The sequence below is a fragment of the Ranitomeya imitator genome, chromosome 1, assembly GCF_032444005.1.
Source record: "Ranitomeya imitator isolate aRanImi1 chromosome 1, aRanImi1.pri, whole genome shotgun sequence".
Classification (NCBI taxonomy): domain Eukaryota; kingdom Metazoa; phylum Chordata; class Amphibia; order Anura; family Dendrobatidae; genus Ranitomeya; species Ranitomeya imitator.
In genome coordinates, this window is record NC_091282.1 from 168,474,292 (window position 1) to 168,496,629 (window position 22,338).

Below are 22,338 nucleotides of genomic sequence, written 5' to 3' on the forward strand. Positions count from 1 at the left end.
AGCCCCATGTCTCCTGTGATGCCTATACTGCAGCCCCATGTCTCCTGTGATGCCGACACCGCAGCCCCATGTCTCCTGTGATGCCTATACCGCAGCCCCATGTCTCCTGTGATGCCTATACCGCAGCCCCATGTCTCCTGTGATGCCTATACCACAGCCCCATGTCTCCTGTGATGCCTATACCGCAGCCCCATGTCTCCTGTGATGCCTATACCGCATCCCCATGTCTCCTGTGATGCCTATACCGCAGCCTCATGTCTCCTGTTATGTATTAAATGTTTGACCAAATATAGCGGGATACTTTTTAGTCAATAACTTTGTATGGCCCTCAATGGATGGTATAAATGTCCAAATAGCCCTTGGCAGTAAAAAGGTTCCCATAGCCTGCTTTGCCACCTCTGCCAAGTTAATATGCCATCTTTTTCCATCACAATTTCACTGCAATTCCTGAATTCATAACCTGGTATTGAGCTCCCCACATTTTTTTCCTAAAAAAATGATTATGGTATTCAAGGTTTTGAGGTATGATGCATTCCCTGCACCATTGTGGTTGCAGGACGACCCTAAGATGTATTTCCTAATGGTCTTGGTCCTTCTCTTGCCGCATCAAAATAAAATATTCACTTATTGCATCAAGATCTACTCTCTCTCTATATCAATTTGGTGCTGAGATTTCAATAAGAACTAAGTCAGGATTGCGGTCCTTACCTCAAGCATGTACACTTTAGGAGCAGAAGTGCCGGTCTTCCCTCCAGAGTTCCTTTGAACAAGGGCATAGCCCAGGAAATTGAGAGTCCTGATTAGAACTGCCAATGTTTGGAACTGGGAGATAGTGATTCTACAAGACTGCTAAAAACCCTGACAGGAGATGAGAGAAAGGGGAAGAAAGGTGTACACAAATCAACAGGATGGAGGAAGTCGACTGGAGTTCATCTCCTGGAATGTTACTACTAAATATATTCAGTCATGGTCTGAGCAAACACTAGAGACCGAGATACTTGGAAACTAACTGTACACTATGTAAGATAAAAGTTCTCATTGCAGAAAAATGACAGTGGAGAGAAAAAGCAAGTCAATTGCTGCCTAACTAAAGCATTTTAATAACATGAGAGTACACCTTTAATATTACAACTCTGTGAAATTGGTTTTGGGACAAAGCTGGAAATTTACATTACAATGTGCTCAGATGCACAGATGCATGTGTTTTATTTTTCTGGTTCATTTCAATTTCAAGACATGCACAAGCTGATGACAGAAAAAGCCTTGGGGTTAGTGATGAGTGAACATGCTCAGATAACTTGTTATCTGAGTATGCTCATGTGTTATCCGAGTATGTTGGGTGTGTTCGGATAATATATTCAAGTCCTGTGGCGGCATGTTTTGCCATGGTAGACAGCCTCAACGCATGCAGGGATTGCCAAACAAAGAGGCAATCCCTGCATGTGTTACGACTATCTAGTGCCGCAACACATGCAGCCACATGTATTCGAATATATTAACTGAGCACGCCCAAAATGCTCGGATATCACCCAAGCATGCTCGGATAAGACATCATCTGACCACGTTCGCCCATCACTACTTGTGATCTCTTGAATATATACACCTATTGGTAACTATGAAAGGGTTCAAAATGGGTAAGTAGATGGGCATGACAACTTTAAAAAGTAGATGATTAGTTAGGAATCACAACTGAAGCATAGAACAAGTGAAATTTCTACATCATTTGATCCAAATTACGAAGAAAACTTTAAAAGGAATCTCCATGCAAAATCTGAAAGTTCAGTAAGTCTGGCAATATTAAAACATTCTGTACAAAGATTCATTGCCTTACTGGACCTGACTACAACAACAACAAAAATATATAACATTTTTGCTTGACATTTCATATACAGCTCTATATAGACAACTGTAGAAAAATATTGAACCATCAAGCAGTTTCATAAGGTGTGCCGAAGTAGAAATATTGGAAAACCAATTTCACCGCCTCAAAACGATAACATTAAATGGTTTCATATTCCAAGGAATTAAATAATTAGTATTCTACCTTCTCCCCATAATAATACGATGCCCAAGCTAACATTAAACAGCCAAACTTTATGAACACTAAGTTCCAGCCAAGTTTTTGAAAACAGGACTCAAGCCTCACATTAGTTACTTCCATCACTAGATGAAGACAATGATTGTAGCGCAGATTTACGCAGACTTCCTACAGCAGGACACAGATGTGTTTTTCTAGTAGAGGACAAACAAAAACACATCATATAATGTTTCCGTAGGGGGGAAAAAAAATAGAAAACATGACTGTGATAATCAATATGCATGTTACATAGTTGCATAATGTGGCCCTAATTACTTTTGTGGAAAGCAGAAGTGTTGTGCTAATTACCATAGTCACAATCTGGATTGGTAAAAATGTGCATCATGATGTCTGAAGTAACCTGGAGAACATCCAAACCTCGTTCTGTACGGAGTGGGAAACGTAATGGGCTGAAGATGGAACTCTTTATAAAATACTAATGTCCCTTAGAGGTAGTATAGTTTTATAGCCGAACATTTGTGGTCTTTAGCTTTGAATAGTGTTAAGCAAATAAGAACAACAGAAGGCTTTCGACTTGGAGAGCAACCGATCTGTCACAACCCACGGCTTTGTAATTGCTGAACTTAATTAATACGGAGGGTGATGCCGGCTGAACCGCGTGTGTTCCCCTCAATATTGTAACCAAAACCTTCTTGGGGCTGGGACGTGGGCATGGTTGCCCTCTTTACCACTGAAGCAGGTGGGGGGCTTTATTCCCCTTCAAATCACATGACTTAGGATAAGCTCATTATAACGGAGAAGGGAAATCAGTGAGAGGGGAGAGATAATTAAAGACTTGATGACAGTAATCCCATTGTCATGATACCAGATTGCTGTCCATGCCAGGCCACGGCCCCTCAAACACTTGCCTTTTCTTTGAATAATAAGACTGGAAATAAATGAGACCTGGGAGACTGACAGATCGGCTGAATATCAGTCAACATGTCTCGCACCTATCTTGCACGTTCTCTCAGACAAGATTACTCCATCACGCTGTACAATGAATGTCTGCCTGTTGTGATATACCCCTATTATGAGCTTCCACTTTTGCAGCAAGCAATATGTTTCTTGATAGACTTGCATGTTCTCTGGCAGATTCTATATATCCTTCGTCCTTTGTCTCCCAACACTACATCCCCAGGAGCGCCTATATCCAAGGGCGGCCCAATTTATATATGGTCACCGTATGGCCGGCTGCTTTGTCTATCCATTTCTTTGTTTCTCTCATTCTCTATGCATGTTTCTTTGTCTGTGCCTACATGTTAGGCTCTTCTGGCTTTGTGCTTCTCCCTTTCTCTGGCCTTGCCTTTTACCCATTCACCGAGTACCGGTTTCTTTTATTAGTCAGGCCCCTTATTTTTTAACCTCTTGACTCCTCTGACCTTCCCCTTACACTCATCCATAATTTTGGGTTATGCAGCCCCAGATTAGGATTCAGCGTCACACTTTATCTTTCCTCTTCTCCGATATCAATGGCAGTGATAAAACCGGAGACAGAGTGCCGTGATCCAACATTTTTTCTCCTGCTACAGTCAATCATATGTTGGTGATTTATGGCAGCATCACATTTTAGTTCAATAGAAAATTACAGTACTTAGCTAATGTACCCATTTCATTGCAGCCCCAGTCAGCGGGAGATTCACTTTTGTGTCTGTCAATATAAAGACTGTGTATATCAGCACTCATCCACTGCACTATAAAACCCTGGGAAATACTAAACACGCTGTAGGCATTATTACTGTAGAGTCATAGAGACTGAAAGCCTTTAATTATTACCTGCGAGAGGAACACGATCCAAACTAAGTCACCCCACTAAATACTGGGATATTACTCTATGAGTAATCACCCTTCTACTAGGCAAGATGAGCCTGGATATCACGGGAGAAGTTGGCCAGAAGTGTAAAAAATCCTTAAAATCCAATATTTTTTTTAATGTAACCAATTTCTCCATACACGAGGATAAATATATTGGCTTGTACTGTATGAGAAAAAGCCATAACCGGCGGCGTGTCCAGCGTGATTCACCTTACGGGCACAGTGATGATGGGACAAGAAATGTCTGATCATACTAATAGCAATAATAATAAAAGGGAATGCAATGCATCTGGTGACTTATTTAATGACCATTGTTATGATTGACTCCTATTGAATGAAAAGTTGTTACATTTTTAAACATATAAAAAACAATAGAACAAAAAAAAAAAGTGTGATCAGTTATACAGAAAACCAGAAAAAAAAAAGTTAGAGGAAGTGTGCAGACTAAAGATCACTTCAGGGACATAAGAAGCACATCTGCCACCAGGGCTGCTACTAAGTGCAATGACACATTCTGATGGGCAAACATAGGAAATCCTCAGCCTCCACCAACACAACACAAAGCACTGACAGCAGAGGAAAGTTGTCCTTTGTCAGCAGGCATGCCAGCGGGAGCAGCAGGGATCGCAGGTGCCACTGGCCCACAGCACTCACCCATTGAGAGGGGAATCCTGGTGCTCATCAGTCCTGGCGATCTCGGTGGTCTTATAGAAGATCAGGAGGATACTGATGGTGCAGATCGTCCACCTCTTCCTTATAGATCGCATGTCTTCTCGTCCCTGGCATACAGGAGCTCCCGATCCTCAGGTTCTCCTTGTAGTGATGAGATGGCAGGAGGAATCAGGTGGAGGAGATGCCGTGGTCTCCTGCGAGAGATGGGCAGCTGATGCTCAGGCATAGAGTGGCTGCAGCCGCGGTGCGCACAATCACCGGCAGCGGCAGCAGTCTCCCTCCTGCACTTCTCAGACACAGCCCCGCCCCTCTAGCCGGCTGTGCCACGCCCCTTCTGTCGGGATAGCTTTCGGAGCCGCCCGATATGTGACGTCATTAGGTGGCCAAAACCGTGATAGCTGTCATAGTGAGCACCTATCGTGGGGGAGCGAGGCTCTGCTCTGCTGCTGGAGGGGCTCAGCCGCCCCCTCACCTCACCGTGCAAACTCCGCTGCCAGTGCAGTCTATTATACATTGGCCTTATAATGGTCTGTTAACGGTTTCCTTCCCGGCAGACGGACGTCTGACACTGACTCACTGGGCTGTGACGTGCATGTGACTGGTAACTTCTCAGCAACGCAGGAACACTAGTGTATAATGCGATGGCGAAGGGCGCAGTCATATACAGGGTACATATATATATAGGGGCAGCTGTGGGTCCTCGGGGGAGATACACCCCCAGCGTCTTTTCTGCACGACGGACCCTCCTATGGCTGTGTGCACACCAGGCTTTATCAGGGGGACGCCGTGCAACCACCTCAATGTAAAAATCCACATCCCCGTGTTCAGTCATGTGTCATTTTTTAGGGTACGTGCCCACGATCAGTACCTGCAGGGTTTGACGCTGCGTATTTATGAAGAATGAAACCTGCAGCGGCCAGGTGTGGAGAGGTTTCCACGTCCACCGACGCCTGCGGATCGCCCGCGGACACTGACACGCGTCTTTCCAGATCGCAGCATGTCAATTGTCAGACGCGACAACAGCAATTCCATCTATAGAATGTATTTTATGCGGTGATTCCGCACGCGTCAGTGATCACATGCGCATCCACCTGCGCCCAATAGACGGCAGGACGCTGTGGACACAGAGAACGTGCGCGGCGTCCAAGCTGCTGCTAAAGCCAGATCGTGGGAACGTTCCCTTATAACCGATCCAGGCTTCGGAAGCCGAGAAGAAGCAGCGTGTGCCTATGTCGGGCGCCATCTCCTAAGCTATACTTTACCGCCTAGAAAAAAAAAAGATGTCAAAAAACAATGGCCAAACCGCCATCAGCGATGGTGGCCACATACCTCAGAGCATTAATATCACCCCTTTCCCAGCAACCCACAACCATTCTGATCAAGGTCACCCAAATGTGCATATTTTTGGATTGTATAATAGTACCGAGTTTCTTCATATTGTAAAATCACCAGCAAAGCCAAGTGGTTATGTATCTTCTGGGGGGACACACAGAGGGGCACTATGTCCCCAACACGTTTATTAATAAAGCTGGCCACCTACCATCGCTGTCCTCGCATCCTCTACCTTCGGGCGACCACAGGCTTCTATTTTTCTTTCCACTACCACACAATATAAGACACATTCAGGGCGCTGTCAGGAGGGTTTTCATGTAGATTTCTGTTATGTTTGCTAATGACAGGTGTTATGAAGGCAATCCAGAAACACAGTGTGCTTAGCGATCAGAGCGCACACAGTGATCTGACAAATACCCAAAAATACAAGAACGAGCTCTGAGACGTGGAAACTCTGTAGACTGCACACCTGATCCTATCCTAAACACAACTAAAAGCGGCTGTGGATTGCGCCTAACAACTACCTAGGCAACTCGGCACAGCCTAAGAAACTAGCTAGCCTGAAGATAGAAAAATAGGCCTGACTTGCCCCCAGAGAAATTCCCCAAAGGAAAAGGCAGCCCCCCACATATAATGACTGTGAGTAAGATGAAAAGACAAAACGTAGGGATGAAATAGATTCAGCAAAGTGGGGCCCGATATTCTAGGACAGAGCGAGGACAGTAAAGCGAACTTTGCAGTCTACAAAAAACCCTAAAGCAAAACCACGCAAAGGGGGCAAAAGAAACCCACCGTGCCGAACTAACGGCACGGCGGTACACCCTTTGCGTCTCAGAGCTTCCAGCAAAACAAAAGACAAGCTGGACAGAAAAAAAGCAACAAAAAAGCAAAAGGCACTTAGCTATACAGAGCAGCAGGTCACAGGAACAATCAGGAGAAGCTCAGATCCAACACTGAAACATTGACAAGGAGCAAGGATAGCAGCATCAGGCGGAGTTAAGTAATGAAGCAGTTAACGAGCTCACCAGAACACCTGAGGGAGGAAGCTCAGAAGCTGCAGTACCACTTGTGACCACAGGAGTGAATTCAGCCACAGAATTCACAACAGTACCCCCCCCTTGAGGAGGGGTCACCGAACCCTCACCAGAGCCCCCAGGCCGACCAGAATGAGCCGCATGAAAGGCACGAACAAGATCGGAAGCATGAACATCAGAGGCAAAAACCCAGGAATTATCTTCCTGAGCATAACCCTTCCATTTAACCAGATACTGGAGTTTCCGTCTAGAAATACGAGAATCCAAAATCTTCTCCACAATATACTCCAATTCCCCCTCCACCAAAACCGGGGCAGGAGGCTCAACAGATGGAACCATAGGTGCCACGTATCTCCGCAACAACGACCTATGGAATACATTATGTATGGAAAAGGAGTCCGGGAGGGTCAAACGAAAAGACACAGGATTGAGAACCTCAGAAATCCTATACGGACCAATAAAACGAGGTTTAAATTTAGGAGAGGAAACCTTCATAGGAATATGACGAGAAGATAACCAAACCAGATCCCCAACACGAAGTCGGGGACCCACACGGCGTCTGCGATTAGCGAAAAGTTGAGCTTTCTCCTGGGACAAGATCAAATTGTCCACTACCTGAGTCCAGATCTGCTGCAACCTATCCACCACAGAATCCACACCAGGACAGTCCGAAGACTCAACCTGTCCTGAAGAGAAACGAGGATGGAACCCAGAATTGCAAAAAAATGGAGAAACCAAGGTAGCCGAGCTGGCCCGATTATTAAGGGCGAACTCAGCCAACGGCAAAAAGGACACCCAATCATCCTGGTCTGCAGAAACAAAACATCTCAGATATGTTTCCAAGGTCTGATTGGTTCGTTCGGTCTGGCCATTAGTCTGAGGATGGAAAGCCGAGGAAAAGGATAGGTCAATGCCCATCCTACCACAAAAGGCTCGCCAAAACCTCGAAACAAACTGGGAACCTCTGTCAGAAACAATATTCTCAGGAATGCCATGCAACCGAACCACATGCTGAAAGAACAAAGGTACCAAATCAGAGGAGGAAGGCAATTTAGCCAAGGGCACCAGATGGACCATTTTAGAAAAGCGATCACAGACCACCCAAATGACTGACATCTTTTGAGAAACTGGAAGGTCAGAAATGAAATCCATCGAAATATGTGTCCAAGGCCTCTTTGGGACCGGCAAGGGCAAAAGCAACCCACTGGCACGAGAACAGCAGGGCTTAGCCCTAGCACAAATCCCACAGGACTGCACAAAAGTACGTACATCCCGTGACAGAGATGGCCACCAGAAGGATCTAGCCACTAACTCTCTGGTACCAAAGATTCCAGGATGACCAGCCAACACCGAACAATGAAGTTCAGAGATAAGTTTATTAGTCCACCTATCAGGGACGAACAGTTTCTCTGCTGGACAACGATCAGGTTTATTCGCCTGAAATTTTTGCAGCACCCGCCGCAAATCAGGGGAGATGGCAGACACAATGACTCCTTCCTTGAGGATACCCGCTGGCTCAGATAAACCCGGAGAGTCGGGCACCAAACTCCTAGACAGAGCATCCGCCTTCACATTTTTAGAGCCCGGAAGGTACGAAATCACAAAGTCGAAGCGGGCAAAAAATAACGACCAACGGGCCTGTCTAGGATTCAAGCGCTTGGCAGACTCGAGATAAGTCAAGTTCTTATGATCAGTCAATACCACCACGCGATGCTTAGCTCCTTCAAGCCAATGACGCCACTCCTCGAATGCCCACTTCATGGCCAGCAACTCTCGATTGCCCACATCATAATTACGCTCAGCGGGCGAAAACTTCCTGGAAAAGAAAGCACATGGTTTCATCACTGAGCAATCAGAACCTCTCTGTGACAAAACCGCCCCTGCTCCAATCTCAGAAGCATCAACCTCGACCTGGAACGGAAGAGAAACATCTGGCTGACACAACACAGGGGCAGAACAAAAACGACGCTTCAACTCCTGAAAAGCTTCCACAGCAGCAGAAGACCAATTAACCAAATCAGCACCCTTCTTGGTCAAATCGGTCAATGGTTTGGCAATGCTAGAAAAATTACAGATGAAGCGACGATAAAAATTAGCAAAGCCCAGGAACTTTTGCAGACTTTTCAGAGATGTCGGCTGAATCCAATCCTGGATGGCTTGGACCTTAACTGGATCCATCTCGATAGTAGAAGGGGTAAAGATGAACCCTAAAAATGAAACTTTCTGCACACCGAAGAGACACTTTGATCCCTTCACAAACAAAGAGTTAGCACGCAGGACCTGAAAAACCATTCTGACCTGCTTCACATGAGACTCCCAATCATCTGAGAAGATCAAAATGTCATCCAAGTAAACAATCAGGAATTTATCCAGATACTCACGGAAGATGTCATGCATAAAAGACTGAAACATGGAGCATTGGCAAGTCCGAACGGCATCACTAGATACTCAAAATGACCCTCGGGCGTATTGAATGCAGTTTTCCATTCATCTCCTTGCCTGATTCTCACCAGATTATACGCACCACGAAGATCTATCTTAGTGAACCAACTAGCCCCCTTAATCCGAGCAAACAAGTCAGATAACAATGGCAAGGGATACTGAAATTTAACAGTGATCTTATTAAGAAGGCGGTAATCAATACACGGTCTCAGCGAACCATCCTTCTTGGCTACAAAGAAGAACCCTGCTCCCAGTGGTGATGACGATGGGCGAATATGTCCCTTCTCCAGGGATTCCTTCACATAACTGCGCATAGCGGCGTGTTCGGGCACGGATAAATTAAATAATCGACCTTTAGGGAATTTACTACCAGGAATCAAATTGATAGCACAATCACAATCCCTATGCGGAGGTAGAGCATCGGACTTGGGCTCTTCAAATACATCCTGATAATCAGACAAGAACTCTGGGACCTCAGAAGGGGTGGATGACGAAATCGACAAAAATGGAACATCACCATGTACCCCCTGACAACCCCAGCTGGATACCGACATGGAATTCCAATCCAATACTGGATTATGGGTTTGTAGCCATGGCAACCCCAACACGACCACATCATGCAGATTATGCAACACCAGAAAGCGAATAACTTCCTGATGTGCAGGAGCCATGCACATGGTCAGCTGGGCCCAGTATTGAGGTTTATTCTTGGCCAAAGGTGTAGCATCAATTCCTCTCAATGGAATAGGACACCGCAAAGGCTCCAAGAAAAACCCACAACGTTTAGCATAATCCAAATCCATCAGATTCAGGGCAGCGCCCGAATCCACAAACGCCATGACAGAAAACGACGACAAAGAGCATATCAAGGTAATGGACAGAAGGAATTTGGACTGTACAGTACCAATGACGGCAGACCTAGCGGACCGCTTAGTGCGCTTAGGACAATCAGAAATAGCATGAGTGGAATCACCACAGTAGAAACACAGACCATTCAGACGTCTGTATTCCTGCCGTTCAACTCTAGTCATAGTCCTATCGCACTGCATAGGCTCAGGTTTAACCTCAGGCAGTACCGCCAAATGGTGCACAGATTTACGCTCGCGCAAGCGTCGACCGATCTGAATGGCCAAAGACAAAGACTCATTCAAACCAGCAGGCATAGGAAATCCCACCATGACATCCTTAAAAGCCTCAGAGAGACCCTTTCTGAACAAAGCTGCCAGCGCAGATTCATTCCACTGAGTGAGTACTGACCATTTCCTAAATTTCTGACAATATACTTCTATATCATCCTGACCCTGGCACAAAGCCAGCAAATTTTTCTCAGCCTGATCCACTGAATTAGGCTCATCGTACAGCAATCCGAGCGCCAGGAAAAAAGCATCGACACTACTCAATGCAGGGTCTCCTGGCGCAAGAGAAAATGCCCAGTCTTGATGGTCGCCGCGCAAAAAAGAAATAATAATCAAAACCTGTTGAATAGGATTACCAGAAGAATGAGGTTTCAAGGCCAGAAATAGCTTACAATTATTTTTGAAACTTAGAAACTTAGTTCTATCTCCAAAAAACAAATCAGGAATAGGAATTCTTGGTTCTAACATAGATTTCTGATCAATAGTATCTTGAATTTTTTGTACATTTATAACGAGATTATCCATTGAAGAGCACAGACCCTGAATATCCATGTCCACACCTGTGTCCAGAATCACCCAAATGTCTAGGGGAAAAAAAAAAAGTGAACACAGAGCAGGAAAAAAAAAAAAAAAATGATGTCAGAACTTTTTCTTTCCCTCTATTGAGAATCATTAGTTTGGCTCCTTGTACTGTTATGTTTGCTAATGACAGGTGTTATGAAGGCAATCCAGAAACACAGTGTACTTAGCGATCAGAGCGCACACAGTGATCTGACAAATACCCAAAAATACAAGAACGAGCTCTGAGACGTGGAAACTCTGTAGACTGCACACCTGATCCTATCCTAAACACAACTAAAAGCGGCTGTGGATTGCGCCTAACAACTACCTAGGCAACTCGGCACAGCCTAAGAAACTAGCTAGCCTGAAGATAGAAAAATAGGCCTGACTTGCCCCCAGAGAAATTCCCCAAAGGAAAAGGCAGCCCCCCACATATAATGACTGTGAGTAAGATGAAAAGACAAAACGTAGGGATGAAATAGATTCAGCAAAGTGGGGCCCGATATTCTAGGACAGAGCGAGGACAGTAAAGCGAACTTTGCAGTCTACAAAAAACCCTAAAGCAAAACCACGCAAAGGGGGCAAAAAAAAACCACCGTGCCGAACTAACGGCACGGCGGTACACCCTTTGCGTCTCAGAGCTTCCAGCAAAACAAAAGACAAGCTGGACAGAAAAAAAGCAACAAAAAAGCAAAAGGCACTTAGCTATACAGAGCAGCAGGTCACAGGAACAATCAGGAGAAGCTCAGATCCAACACTGAAACATTGACAAGGAGCAAGGATAGCAGCATCAGGCGGAGTTAAGTAATGAAGCAGTTAACGAGCTCATCAGAACACCTGAGGGAGGAAGCTCAGAAGCTGCAGTACCACTTGTGACCACAGGAGTGAATTCAGCCACAGAATTCACAACAGATTTCAGTGCATATTACGCTGTGAAATCAACTTGAAAATTACCCAAAAGCTTCTTTTTTTTTTCAATGAGAAATCTTTCATGGTTTTTTCTCTACAGATTCCCACACCACTTCTATAATCTACACTCATTGAGGAGCTTTCTATGCAAGTATGGCTCAGGAGACATAGCAGGTAGCCAGAGAAGGATTGAATGGCGTTAATGTGTACATGGACTTTCAGCTTTTCAAACTGCATATCTCACCTATCATTTCTGGAAAGGGTATTCCTGTCTCCAAGATCCTGCCCTAATATGTAGTAGGTGTAATAATATTAGCAAATAACTCCAATTAGAAATATTGAATAGTTCTTCTGATTCGCTATGTCCCCATGTGCAGGGCATTGCATTTGCTTAGGTATCCATGCTAACAACCACTAACATAACTGTCGCTATATGAGTGGTCGTAACCATGGATACCTAAGCAAATGCAATGCCCTGCACATGGGGTAAGCAATATAGCAAATCAGAAGAACTATACATTTCTTATGCGAGTTATTTGTTAGTATGATTATTACATCTACTACATATTGGGACAGGATCTTGGAGGTGGGAATAACCCTTTAATGTAGCAGTTTTCATATCTACAGCCATATGAACCATAACACTGATTTTCCATGATAAAAGTAGGTTGGCCCTTCGAGGGTGATTTTTAATAGATTTCAGTACTTTGTATACATCAAGATCTGTGTGAACAAGCCATACTTGACATCCACTTAGGATAAGCTTCCAATATACCCCAAATTTACAAATTAAACTAAGCTGTGACGGATCTCACTGGGAAAGGGGTGTGTCGACTTCACTCATCTGCGAAGAGGGGAGAGAAGGACCCAGCAGAGATCGGCTCTCTGGCGCCACCGCTTGCCTCAGGTTAGTCGGAACTGCACCAAGGGCAAATAGTCACCGGAAAGGCTTCCCTTATAGGTTCGAGTTATTGAAACGCTTCCAGTGAGGGGGCATATACATCATCAGTCCAGGCTGGGGACATATTTGTAAACCTCCCGGCCGTCATTATCAGAGTTACTCACTAACACTGTTTGGTATGCTGCCACCAGTTCCTCGTTCAATAGAATCCCCGTCCGACAGCAGGCTTATATCGGGTCTGAAACCTACCCGGGTAGCATATACAGGTCCTTCTCAAAAAATTAGCATATAGTGTTAAATTTCATTATTTACCATAATGTAATGATTACAATTAAACTTTCATATATTATAGATTCATTATCCACCAACTGAAATTTGTCAGGTCTTTTATTGTTTTAATACTGATGATTTTGGCATACAACTCCTGATAACCCAAAAAACCTGTCTCAATAAATTAGCATATCAAGAAAAGGTTCTCTAAACGACCTATTACCCTAATCTTCTGAATCAACTAATTAACTCTAAACACATGCAAAAGATACCTGAGGCTTTTATAAACTCCCTGCCTGGTTCATTACTCAAAACCCCCATCATGGGTAAGACTAGCGACCTGACAGATGTCAAGAAGGCCATCATTGACACCCTCAAGCAAGAGGGTAAGACCCAGAAAGAAATTTCTCAACAAATAGGCTGTTCCCAGAGTGCTGTATCAAGGCACCTCAATGGTAAGTCTGTTGGAAGGAAACAATGTGGCAGAAAACGCTGTACAACGAGAAGAGGAGACCGGACCCTGAGGAAGATTGTGGAGAAGGACCGATTCCAGACCTTGGGGAACCTGAGGAAGCAGTGGACTGAGTCTGGTGTGGAAACATCCAGAGCCACCGTGCACAGGCGTGTGCAGGAAATGGGCTACAGGTGCCGCATTCCCCAGGTAAAGCCACTTTTGAACCATAAACAGCGGCAGAGGCGCCTGACCTGGGCTACAGAGAAGCAGCACTGGACTGTTGCTAAGTGGTCCCAAGTACTTTTTTCTGATGAAAGCAAATTTTGCATGTCATTCGGAAATCAAGGTGCCAGAGTCTGGAGGAAGACTGGGGAGAAGGAAATGCCAAAATGCCTGAAGTCCAGTGTCAAGTACCCACAGTCAGTGATGGTGTGGGGTGCCATGTCAGCTGCTGGTGTTGGTCCACTGTGTTTCATCAAGGGCAGGGTCAATGCAGCTAGCTATCAGGAGATTTTGGAGCACTTCATGCTTCCATCGGCTGAAATGCTTTATGGAGATGAAGATTTCATTTTTCAGCACGACCTGGCACCTGCTCACAGTGCCAAAACCACTGGTAAATGGTTTACTGACCATGGTATTACTGTGCTCAATTGGCCTGCCAACTCTCCTGACCTGAACCCCATAGAGAATCTGTGGGATATTGTGAAGAGAAAGTTGAGAGACGCAAGACCCAACACTCTGGATGAGCTTAAGGCCGCTATTGAAGCATCCTGGGCCTCCATAACATCTCAGCAGTGTCACAGGCTGATTGCCTCCATGCCACGCCGCATTGAAGCAGTCATTTCTGCCAAAGGATTCCCGACCAAGTATTGAGTGCATAACTGAACATTATTATTTGTTGGTTTTTTTGTTTGTTATTAAAAAACACTTTTATTTGATTGGATGGGTGAAATATGCTAATTTATTGAGACAGGTTTTTTGGGTTATCAGGAGTTGTATGCCAAAATCATCAGTATTAAAACAATAAAAGACCTGACAAATTTCAGTTGGTGGATAATGAATCTATAATATATGAAAGTTTAATTGTAATCATTACATTATGGTAAATAATGAAATTGAACACTATATGCTAATTTTTTGAGAAGGACCTGTAATAACAACTGAGCGTGCAGACATGGGGAATCATGAATCGAGATAAAAGAGCAGCCCAAGATTAATTTTATATTTAATCGCCATCCAAGAAGTATCATTTCTCCTTGCGGAGAGTGACATGTTACGCATGTCAAGGTGAGGAGACTTAGGGCAGTACCCCAAAACACAGTGTCTGCAAATTGAGATTCTGGTTTGGCTATTATCCCAAGTAATGTGACAAGGCTTGTTAAAGGGTTGACATTGACTGTTAGAATTGCTACTTCCAATAGGTGGCACTAGAGTTCTAGTCCTCTTCCTCTCTGAAGAGAAAATGTGCATATTAAATCACCAAAAGGCGCGCTAGAAATATACAGGTATAATATTTACAAGAACAGTTATGCAAGTATACAGTCAAGAGTGTAGTACAAGGGTAAGGTATAGATAGGTTGCAATTACCTTGTTATGTAGTATGTGACCACATGGATCACAGGTCCAAATCTTTGTTATGTGTTTCCCTGGCTGTGTCAGCTAACGGGCCTCCTGCCAGTAGAAAAACTGAGTCCAAAATGAGGAGCTGCCTATTATCCCCTAGGCTGCCCTCTCTCACAAGCTGTGCCAGCCCCTGCTGGGCAGCCTCCCTCCTTCCATATGTGAGAGTATGGTATTTGAGGCCAGAACTGTGGAGCTCCATAACTTTAAGCCCAAAGCTCTGAATGGAATGACAGCTGCGCCACTGGATTCTGCTGCATTTATCTGTGCAGGGAGACCAAATATGCCTACCGCATGTAATTCCTGGTAACTATGTATTATAACTCAATAACCCAGACTTCTGCAGCTGGCTGCAGGGGACGGGCGTCTGGGGGAAGGGATGTCGATTCCGATTATGTGCTCAGCTAGGCTCAGAGATATTTCATTCTGTTATTATAGGTCATTTTCCAGTTTCCATATCTCAGAGCCTTGTGCTGGTCTGAGATCTGTAGTGTCATGAGGTCTGAGTCAAAAAAAGGAGCCAGTTGTCTCGTAGCTGTACAAGAGTTCACATCTCCGAGATAATTGTGGAGGACACAAGGTCTATGGTTTCCCCCCGGAGAGAGCTTCAAATGCCTATTTGCTTGGGTTAATTAAAGAAAAACATTGGTCAACTCTGCTCTGTCCAAGGAAGTGCCTTTGCTGGATAATGAGGTCCCATTGTATAAGGTGTATTTGATTTGCCTTTGGCCTGCGGGGAATTCCAAAGTTAGGGGGCTGGCTTGGAGTGAGTATCTTTGGGCCACTGCATCTGACAGGGAATTCTATCAGATATCAAAATGATATCAATTAGATATAATTTTCCCATATCTCACATAAGCCTATTGCGTTACAGGGAGTGTAGCCCTTCTAAAACCCACAGCCTTACTAATGTGAGTTCTTGGTGTGTCCTTGTAGTGCAGCCGCTGTGTGTATCATCCCTGTTTCTCTTGATAGAGGGTGCTTGCTTTCCTGGAGTCAGTACTGTTTGCAGAGAATGCTCATTTGTGCTTTTATTGTGAGAGGTCCAGAGCAGTGCTCACATCCCACCACTACTCCCTGCGGCGGCCGATTGGCAGAACTTCGTACTGCAGAGAACACTCATTCATGCAGGCCAGAACTATGCGCTGTGCGATGCGGCAAGTGGAAGCAACTATGCCTGTGCAGCATCGGAGGACAACATAGAGGCACCGACGATGGCAAAATCTGGCTATTACTATTTGATGTTACCTGATCGTTTTAGGCTCAGTTCACACCTGCGTTCTAGGAACAGAAAATACATGTCGAACATGTACCCATTCTATAATGAATGTGGAGCGCCCCCAGATGCAGGGCCGCGGGTTACTCGGTACCAGTCCTCTCTGGCTCAGTACTGGGGATGTCACGGTGGCTGGACCCTGTCCGTGACCCTGCTAAGGGGCGTCCAATAAAAGAGATGATGAAAGTCAGCTAAGACTTCGTGACGCCACCTGTGGTGTTCGGTCAGGGTGACCGACGCTGCTTTGGGTCCACTGGGGTGATGTGATGGCAGCTAGATGGTATACCTTCCCACAGGTGAAGTATGTCCCCAGTGCTTCCCAGTGGTGTAGGTGGCGATGGTGTAAGGTGCAGTCAATAACGAGGACACAGGGTTGCAGTCTCTTTACCTTTTACTGAAGGCTTCAGGATCCGCTATCCAGAGCACTGTCAACAGGGCTGTCTGAGACCGGCTGGTCCGAAGGCACATCCAGAGTTCCCTTTGCAGGTGGAAATCGTTGACTACCACTAGCGCCTGTGTGTTGTAGTGCTTCCCTGCTGAGCATTCGGGATAGTCCTCACAACTTCTGTTCTCGTTCTTTCTCATTCTTTCTAGTTCTTTCTCTCTCCGTCCCCCAAGTTTGTTATGGCTAGGATGCACCCGTTTGACGGGAAGGCTCGGAGCTATTCTGGGACCCTAGAGATGCCCCTCTCCACGGTTGCCCCCTATGTCTGCTTAGGTGATGTAAGGTAGACAGCCAACCTATAATTACCTGTCCTGCGGTATATGAAGTAAGGCATAAAGTCAGTTACTTCTTCGGTGTTCCGGGCACCGGCTACGCACCTCAGTAGGATGTTGCCGTTCTTGGGGCACGACTCCTACTAGCTCTCCTTTATGCTTGATCTCGTTTCTCACTGTCCACAATATCCTTCGCTTCGTGTCCTTTCTTTAGATGCCACCGCAAGGTAGTGCATGCGCGGCTCTGTAACGATCTGTTCTTGTCGCTAAGTCTCTGCCAGGTTCCCACGCCTGACAGGGACTCCCCTGAAGTCTCCCCCGCAACACCCCCTGCCACGGGATGTTGCCTGGGCAAAACCCAGTCAGCTTCTGTCTAACTTCCTATCCAACCCCTAGTTTTCCAAGTGTGAGGAGTGGCCTAATAAATAAAACCTTTTGCTCCCCCTAGTGGCTGGAGTGTGAAATGTAATGTGCACTCCTTTAGTGCCATCAGACGTACCATCACTCCCCTTAGTGGCAGAGCTACATTACTGCAACGACCAGGTCTCTGGGGCGCTGCAAATGTATAACCCCCCACTTCTCCGCTGACTACAGTAGGGTCTGACTGATTTTAAATTGCAGTGCCTGTTATTTTACCAGAAAAAAAAGTGCAGTAATGCTGTATTAAAAAAATTAATTCTAAAGGCATCTTTAAACAAAACTGTAGGAAATACAATATGTCTATCTTGTGTTTCTACTGTTTTATTCTTTTTTATGAAGTTTACATAATTAATGTGATTTATCTCTTGAATTCATAATGCATCTGTATGTAAACACTAAGGGCCTTTATATATATTGCATTGTGTCATTCTAGATTCCATTAAATATGGCACAGGCGCGCTGATGTCTAAGCACTCACCCACCTGAGATGTGAGTCTATTAACAGCAATAGAAAAAAAAGCACAAAACATAGGGGCAGAATGCCTAAATCTTAGAAAAAAATTATTATAGACTGGTATTTTATTCTCAAGACTTGATCAAAATCCTTCCAGATAAAATGCGCAATGTGAATCAAGAGGTGCCCTCTCTTAATAAACTTTGTGTATCTTTGCCCTGGTAGAAATCGAAATCTACACCAGCTATAGAGTATGTGCAGATTTCTGCTGTGTTTCAGGCATAAAATATAGTGAATCTGTTAGGAAGACCCACACATGTCCATGTCCATCCCTTCTAACAAAAAATGGATTTTCCGTGACCAATTTATAAGGGTGCGTGCCGACGATCCGCAACTGGCAGTGCTTTGGATGCAGCGCATGTTCTCTGCATCAAAAGCGCTGCCAACTATTGAACGCAAGTGAATCCGCATGTGTTCGCTGCACTGTGCAGATTCACCGTGTCCAATATATTCTATGGGTGAAACATTACAGACATGCTGCAGTCTGGAGAGATGCGCCACATGTCTGTCTCCGTGGGTGATCCACAGGCATCTGTGCACATATAGTGGACATGGGATTTCTTTAAATCCCATCCACTATGCTGTAACATCTGGACGCTGCAGGTTGGACGCTGCAGATGTACGCAACGTCCAACCCGCAATGTTTACTGAATGTGTGCACATACCCTAAGGGTTTCCTCATTATTATATATTACATATGTAAGGAGATAGACCGGACTGCGGATTCCTGTATGCCGGGTCCGGAACTGAAAGGGCTGCATCCTCTGTTTCCGGGGGGAAGCATTAGACAGGCAGATCTTCCCCTGCTGCTGGAGGGAAGGAGGAGAGAGACGGAGCTTCCTGCTGACAGAAGGGGGTGGGCAGAACCAAAAGAGCACATGCAGCAGCGTGAGGTCAGGCGCCGGCTCAGAACAGTGAGTAGGGCAGCATAGGGAGCAGCACGCAGAATGGTGAGCGGCGCGCTCTGCTTCCCTCGTCAGAGAGTATCGGCGTGGCAACGGGCCTTATAGAGGGAGCCACCGTCGCCTGCAGAGCGGTGCGGAGCAGAGCCATGCCTGCAGAGCAGAGCCAAGCCAGGTGCTGCAGCAGCCAGAGAGAGAAGTGCTCTGTCCGGGGAGCATCAGAGCTGCACAGACCAGTGAACGCTGTCACCCCCCCCCCCCCCCCCCCCCCCGTCAGCAGCGGGGACCAGAGAGAGAGAGACGGGCGGTGTGTGCCCGGTGACCGTTATAAAGCCAGGTGCCAGACGTTTCAGGATCGTGAATACCGTATGTGTGCCACCTGAAAGAGACCGGGAGCGTGACCGTCATTTACATCCCAACTGTACTAGTGAATGTCGGCCCAGAGACTTGTGACCTGATTTCGCCAGCGTATGAGGGCAGAGCCTCGCCTAATTCTGACAGGACTGTGGCATATACCTTGGCGGCCACCGAAGTCTCTTTACTGCGGACTCCACAGGACATTTCAAAGACTTAAAGTTGCCAGCCGGGAATGGATCATTGCCATCTTCCCAGGACCACACTGGATCCACGTTGTATCGACGGCTGTTGGCAGCATTATCTTCTCCGGAACTATTCCTGTCAGGAAGACCCCTGATGGATAAGTGACTTTATTGAAAACGACTTTCTTTGTTTCGCTTGCATTTTACCTCACGTTTTCTCTATTTTACCTGCATTTTACCTCACGTTTTCCCTATTCTGCCTGCATTTTACCTCACATTTTCCCTATTCTGCCCACATTTTACCTCATGTTTTCCCTATCTCCCTGTGTGGCGTAAGACCCTTTTTATCAAACTCTGTTGACCCTTGATCTGCCTCCTGTCGGTCACTGCATCCCGTAACCTGCTTACACATATATATTAGATTAGCTGAAACATATCATATTTATAATTGCATTCATTTATTTAAAAGCTTAATTTTCTATGTATTGCTGCTCCATGCTTACTGTAGTCACTCTTCTGTTCCTTTGATTCCCTCTCAAAAAACCCAGCTTGTGTTCAGTGCTGGTGAGAAGAATCTGCTCATTTTATGTTGTTTATATTCGATAACCTGCACAAAAGCAGGAATTACTTAGCCATTGGTATACAACAAAATCTGGGTTTACAACCCTGGTACTGATGCTGAGCATGTGTGACAACAGTTTAAAATCAAAGCAGTGATACTGAGCTAATGTGGCTATGATTTAAAACCCTAGCAATGACACTGAGCATGTGTGAGAATGGATTACAACCCTGGCAGTGATACTGAGCACATGTGACAACGATTTACAAGCATAGCAGTGATATGGATCATGTGAGACAATTGTTTGCAATGTTGGCCATGATACCGAGTATATGTGACAATGATTTAAAACAGAAAAAGAAAGTCGAGCGGGCACCACCTAAATATTTCTCACCATATATGCCCGGTGCTACCAATGCGCTTATAAATACAGTACTATAAAGAAAGAAGAAAAGAGAAGCGCAAAGAGGTGCACACTGAGCCAATGTAATCAATATAAACAAATCTTTATTGAGACCAAAACTTCAGTGCTAAACTTTAAAAACATACCCTGTCTCCTAGTGAGTATATTACTTATTTATCTTCACATGCAGTGGGTGATGCCTGTGGTTCCATTTCTGTTTTTTTTTTTTTTTTTTTTTTCTAAATGTATCATAATATTGTTTATGTGCATTTCCATGCCCACAATATATGAAGGGCTCATTGTTTAGTACTTAGTGGACATATTAAATGGATATCTGCATGTTCTTAATTAGTCATCTAAACCTTGGGATATCATAGTATTATTATATATAACAAGAGCCGGATATCTATTTTGGACATTATTAAACCACGTCAGGACGGCACCACAGGACACTTATCTGCATTGCTCTGACTTTATACTATTTTGCAACTCACGGAGCTACGCCACAGGATTATTTTTCCTAGGGGGTCTGGTTTCTATCATGTCCCCATACAGAGGACATTGAAAGTAGTGTGTATAGGCATATGTTTTATGCTGTTTTTAATGTATGTTTTTAAAGTTTAGCACTGAAGTTTTGGTCTCAATAAAGATTTGTTTATATTGATTACATTGGCTCAGTGTGCACCTCTTTGCGCTTCTCTTTTCTTCTTTCTTTATAGCAATGATTTAAAACCCTAGCAGTGATACTGAGCATGTGTGACATCGGTATACAATCATGGCAGTCATACTGAGCTTGCATGAGAACAATTTACAATCCTTACAGTGATACTGATCATATGTAAGAATAGTTTACAACCCTAGCAGTGATACTGTGCATGTGTGACAATGGATTGCCACCCTGGCAGTGATACTGAGCATGTGTGACAATGGATTACAACTCTGGCAGTGATACTGAGCATGTGTGACAATGGATTACAATTCTGGCAGTGATACTGAGCATGTGTGACAATGGATTACAACCCTGGCAGTGATAATGAGCACATGTGACAACGATTTACAACCCTAGCAGTGATACTGAGCATGTGAGACATTAGTTTATAATGTTGGCAATGACAATGTTGGCTGTTGTGAGTTCTGTTTTTGGGCTCCCTCTGGTGGTTACTGATGGTACTGGGTGATTTGTGTTCTGCTGTCTCTGGTGTCCACCTGTTCTATTAGGATTTGGGAGTTTCCTATTTAACCGGGCTTTCTTGTCATTTCCCCGCCGGCTATCAAGGTTATCAGAGTGTTTTGTTACCTCAGCTTCTGGCTTCAGTAATCTTCAGGACAAGCTAAGTTTTTGATTTTCTTGTTCCACGTTTTGATTTATTTTTGTCTTGTCCAGCTTGCATATAATTGTTTCTTTGCTGCTGGTTGCGCTAGCGGGCTGTAATTGCTCCTCATGTTCCATGAGTTGGAACATGAGTTCAAGTAATTACAGGATGGTTTTTTGAAGGGTTTTTTTGCTGACCGCGCAGTTTACTTTTGTATCCTCTGCTATCTAGTTTTAGCGGGCCTCATTTTGCTGAATCTGATTTCATACTGTGTATGTGCCTTCCTCTCATTTCACCGTCATTATATGTGGGGGGCTGCTATTTCTGTGGGGTATTTCTCTGGAGGCAAGAGAGGTCTGTGTTTCTTCTAATAGGGGAAGTTAGATCTTCGGCTGGTGCGAGACGTCTAAGATCAACGTAGGCACGTTCCCCGGCTATTGTTATTTGTGTGTTCAGGTTTAGGGTCGCGGTC

General features: G+C 44.9%; 1 protein-coding gene across 1 annotated transcript in view; it reads right to left on the bottom strand.

Annotated features, from left to right (window-relative positions):
* Positions 1 to 4,852, bottom strand: part of ST8SIA4 (ST8 alpha-N-acetyl-neuraminide alpha-2,8-sialyltransferase 4) — a 255,164-nt gene extending 250,312 nt beyond the window's left edge. The window contains exon 1 of the mRNA XM_069752216.1: positions 4,547 to 4,852. Within this exon, the coding sequence (XP_069608317.1) occupies positions 4,547 to 4,659 (113 nt within the window). The 5' untranslated portion in view covers positions 4,660 to 4,852. The remainder of the gene's footprint in view (positions 1 to 4,546) is intronic.
* Between the last annotated feature and the right edge of the window lie 17,486 nt (positions 4,853 to 22,338).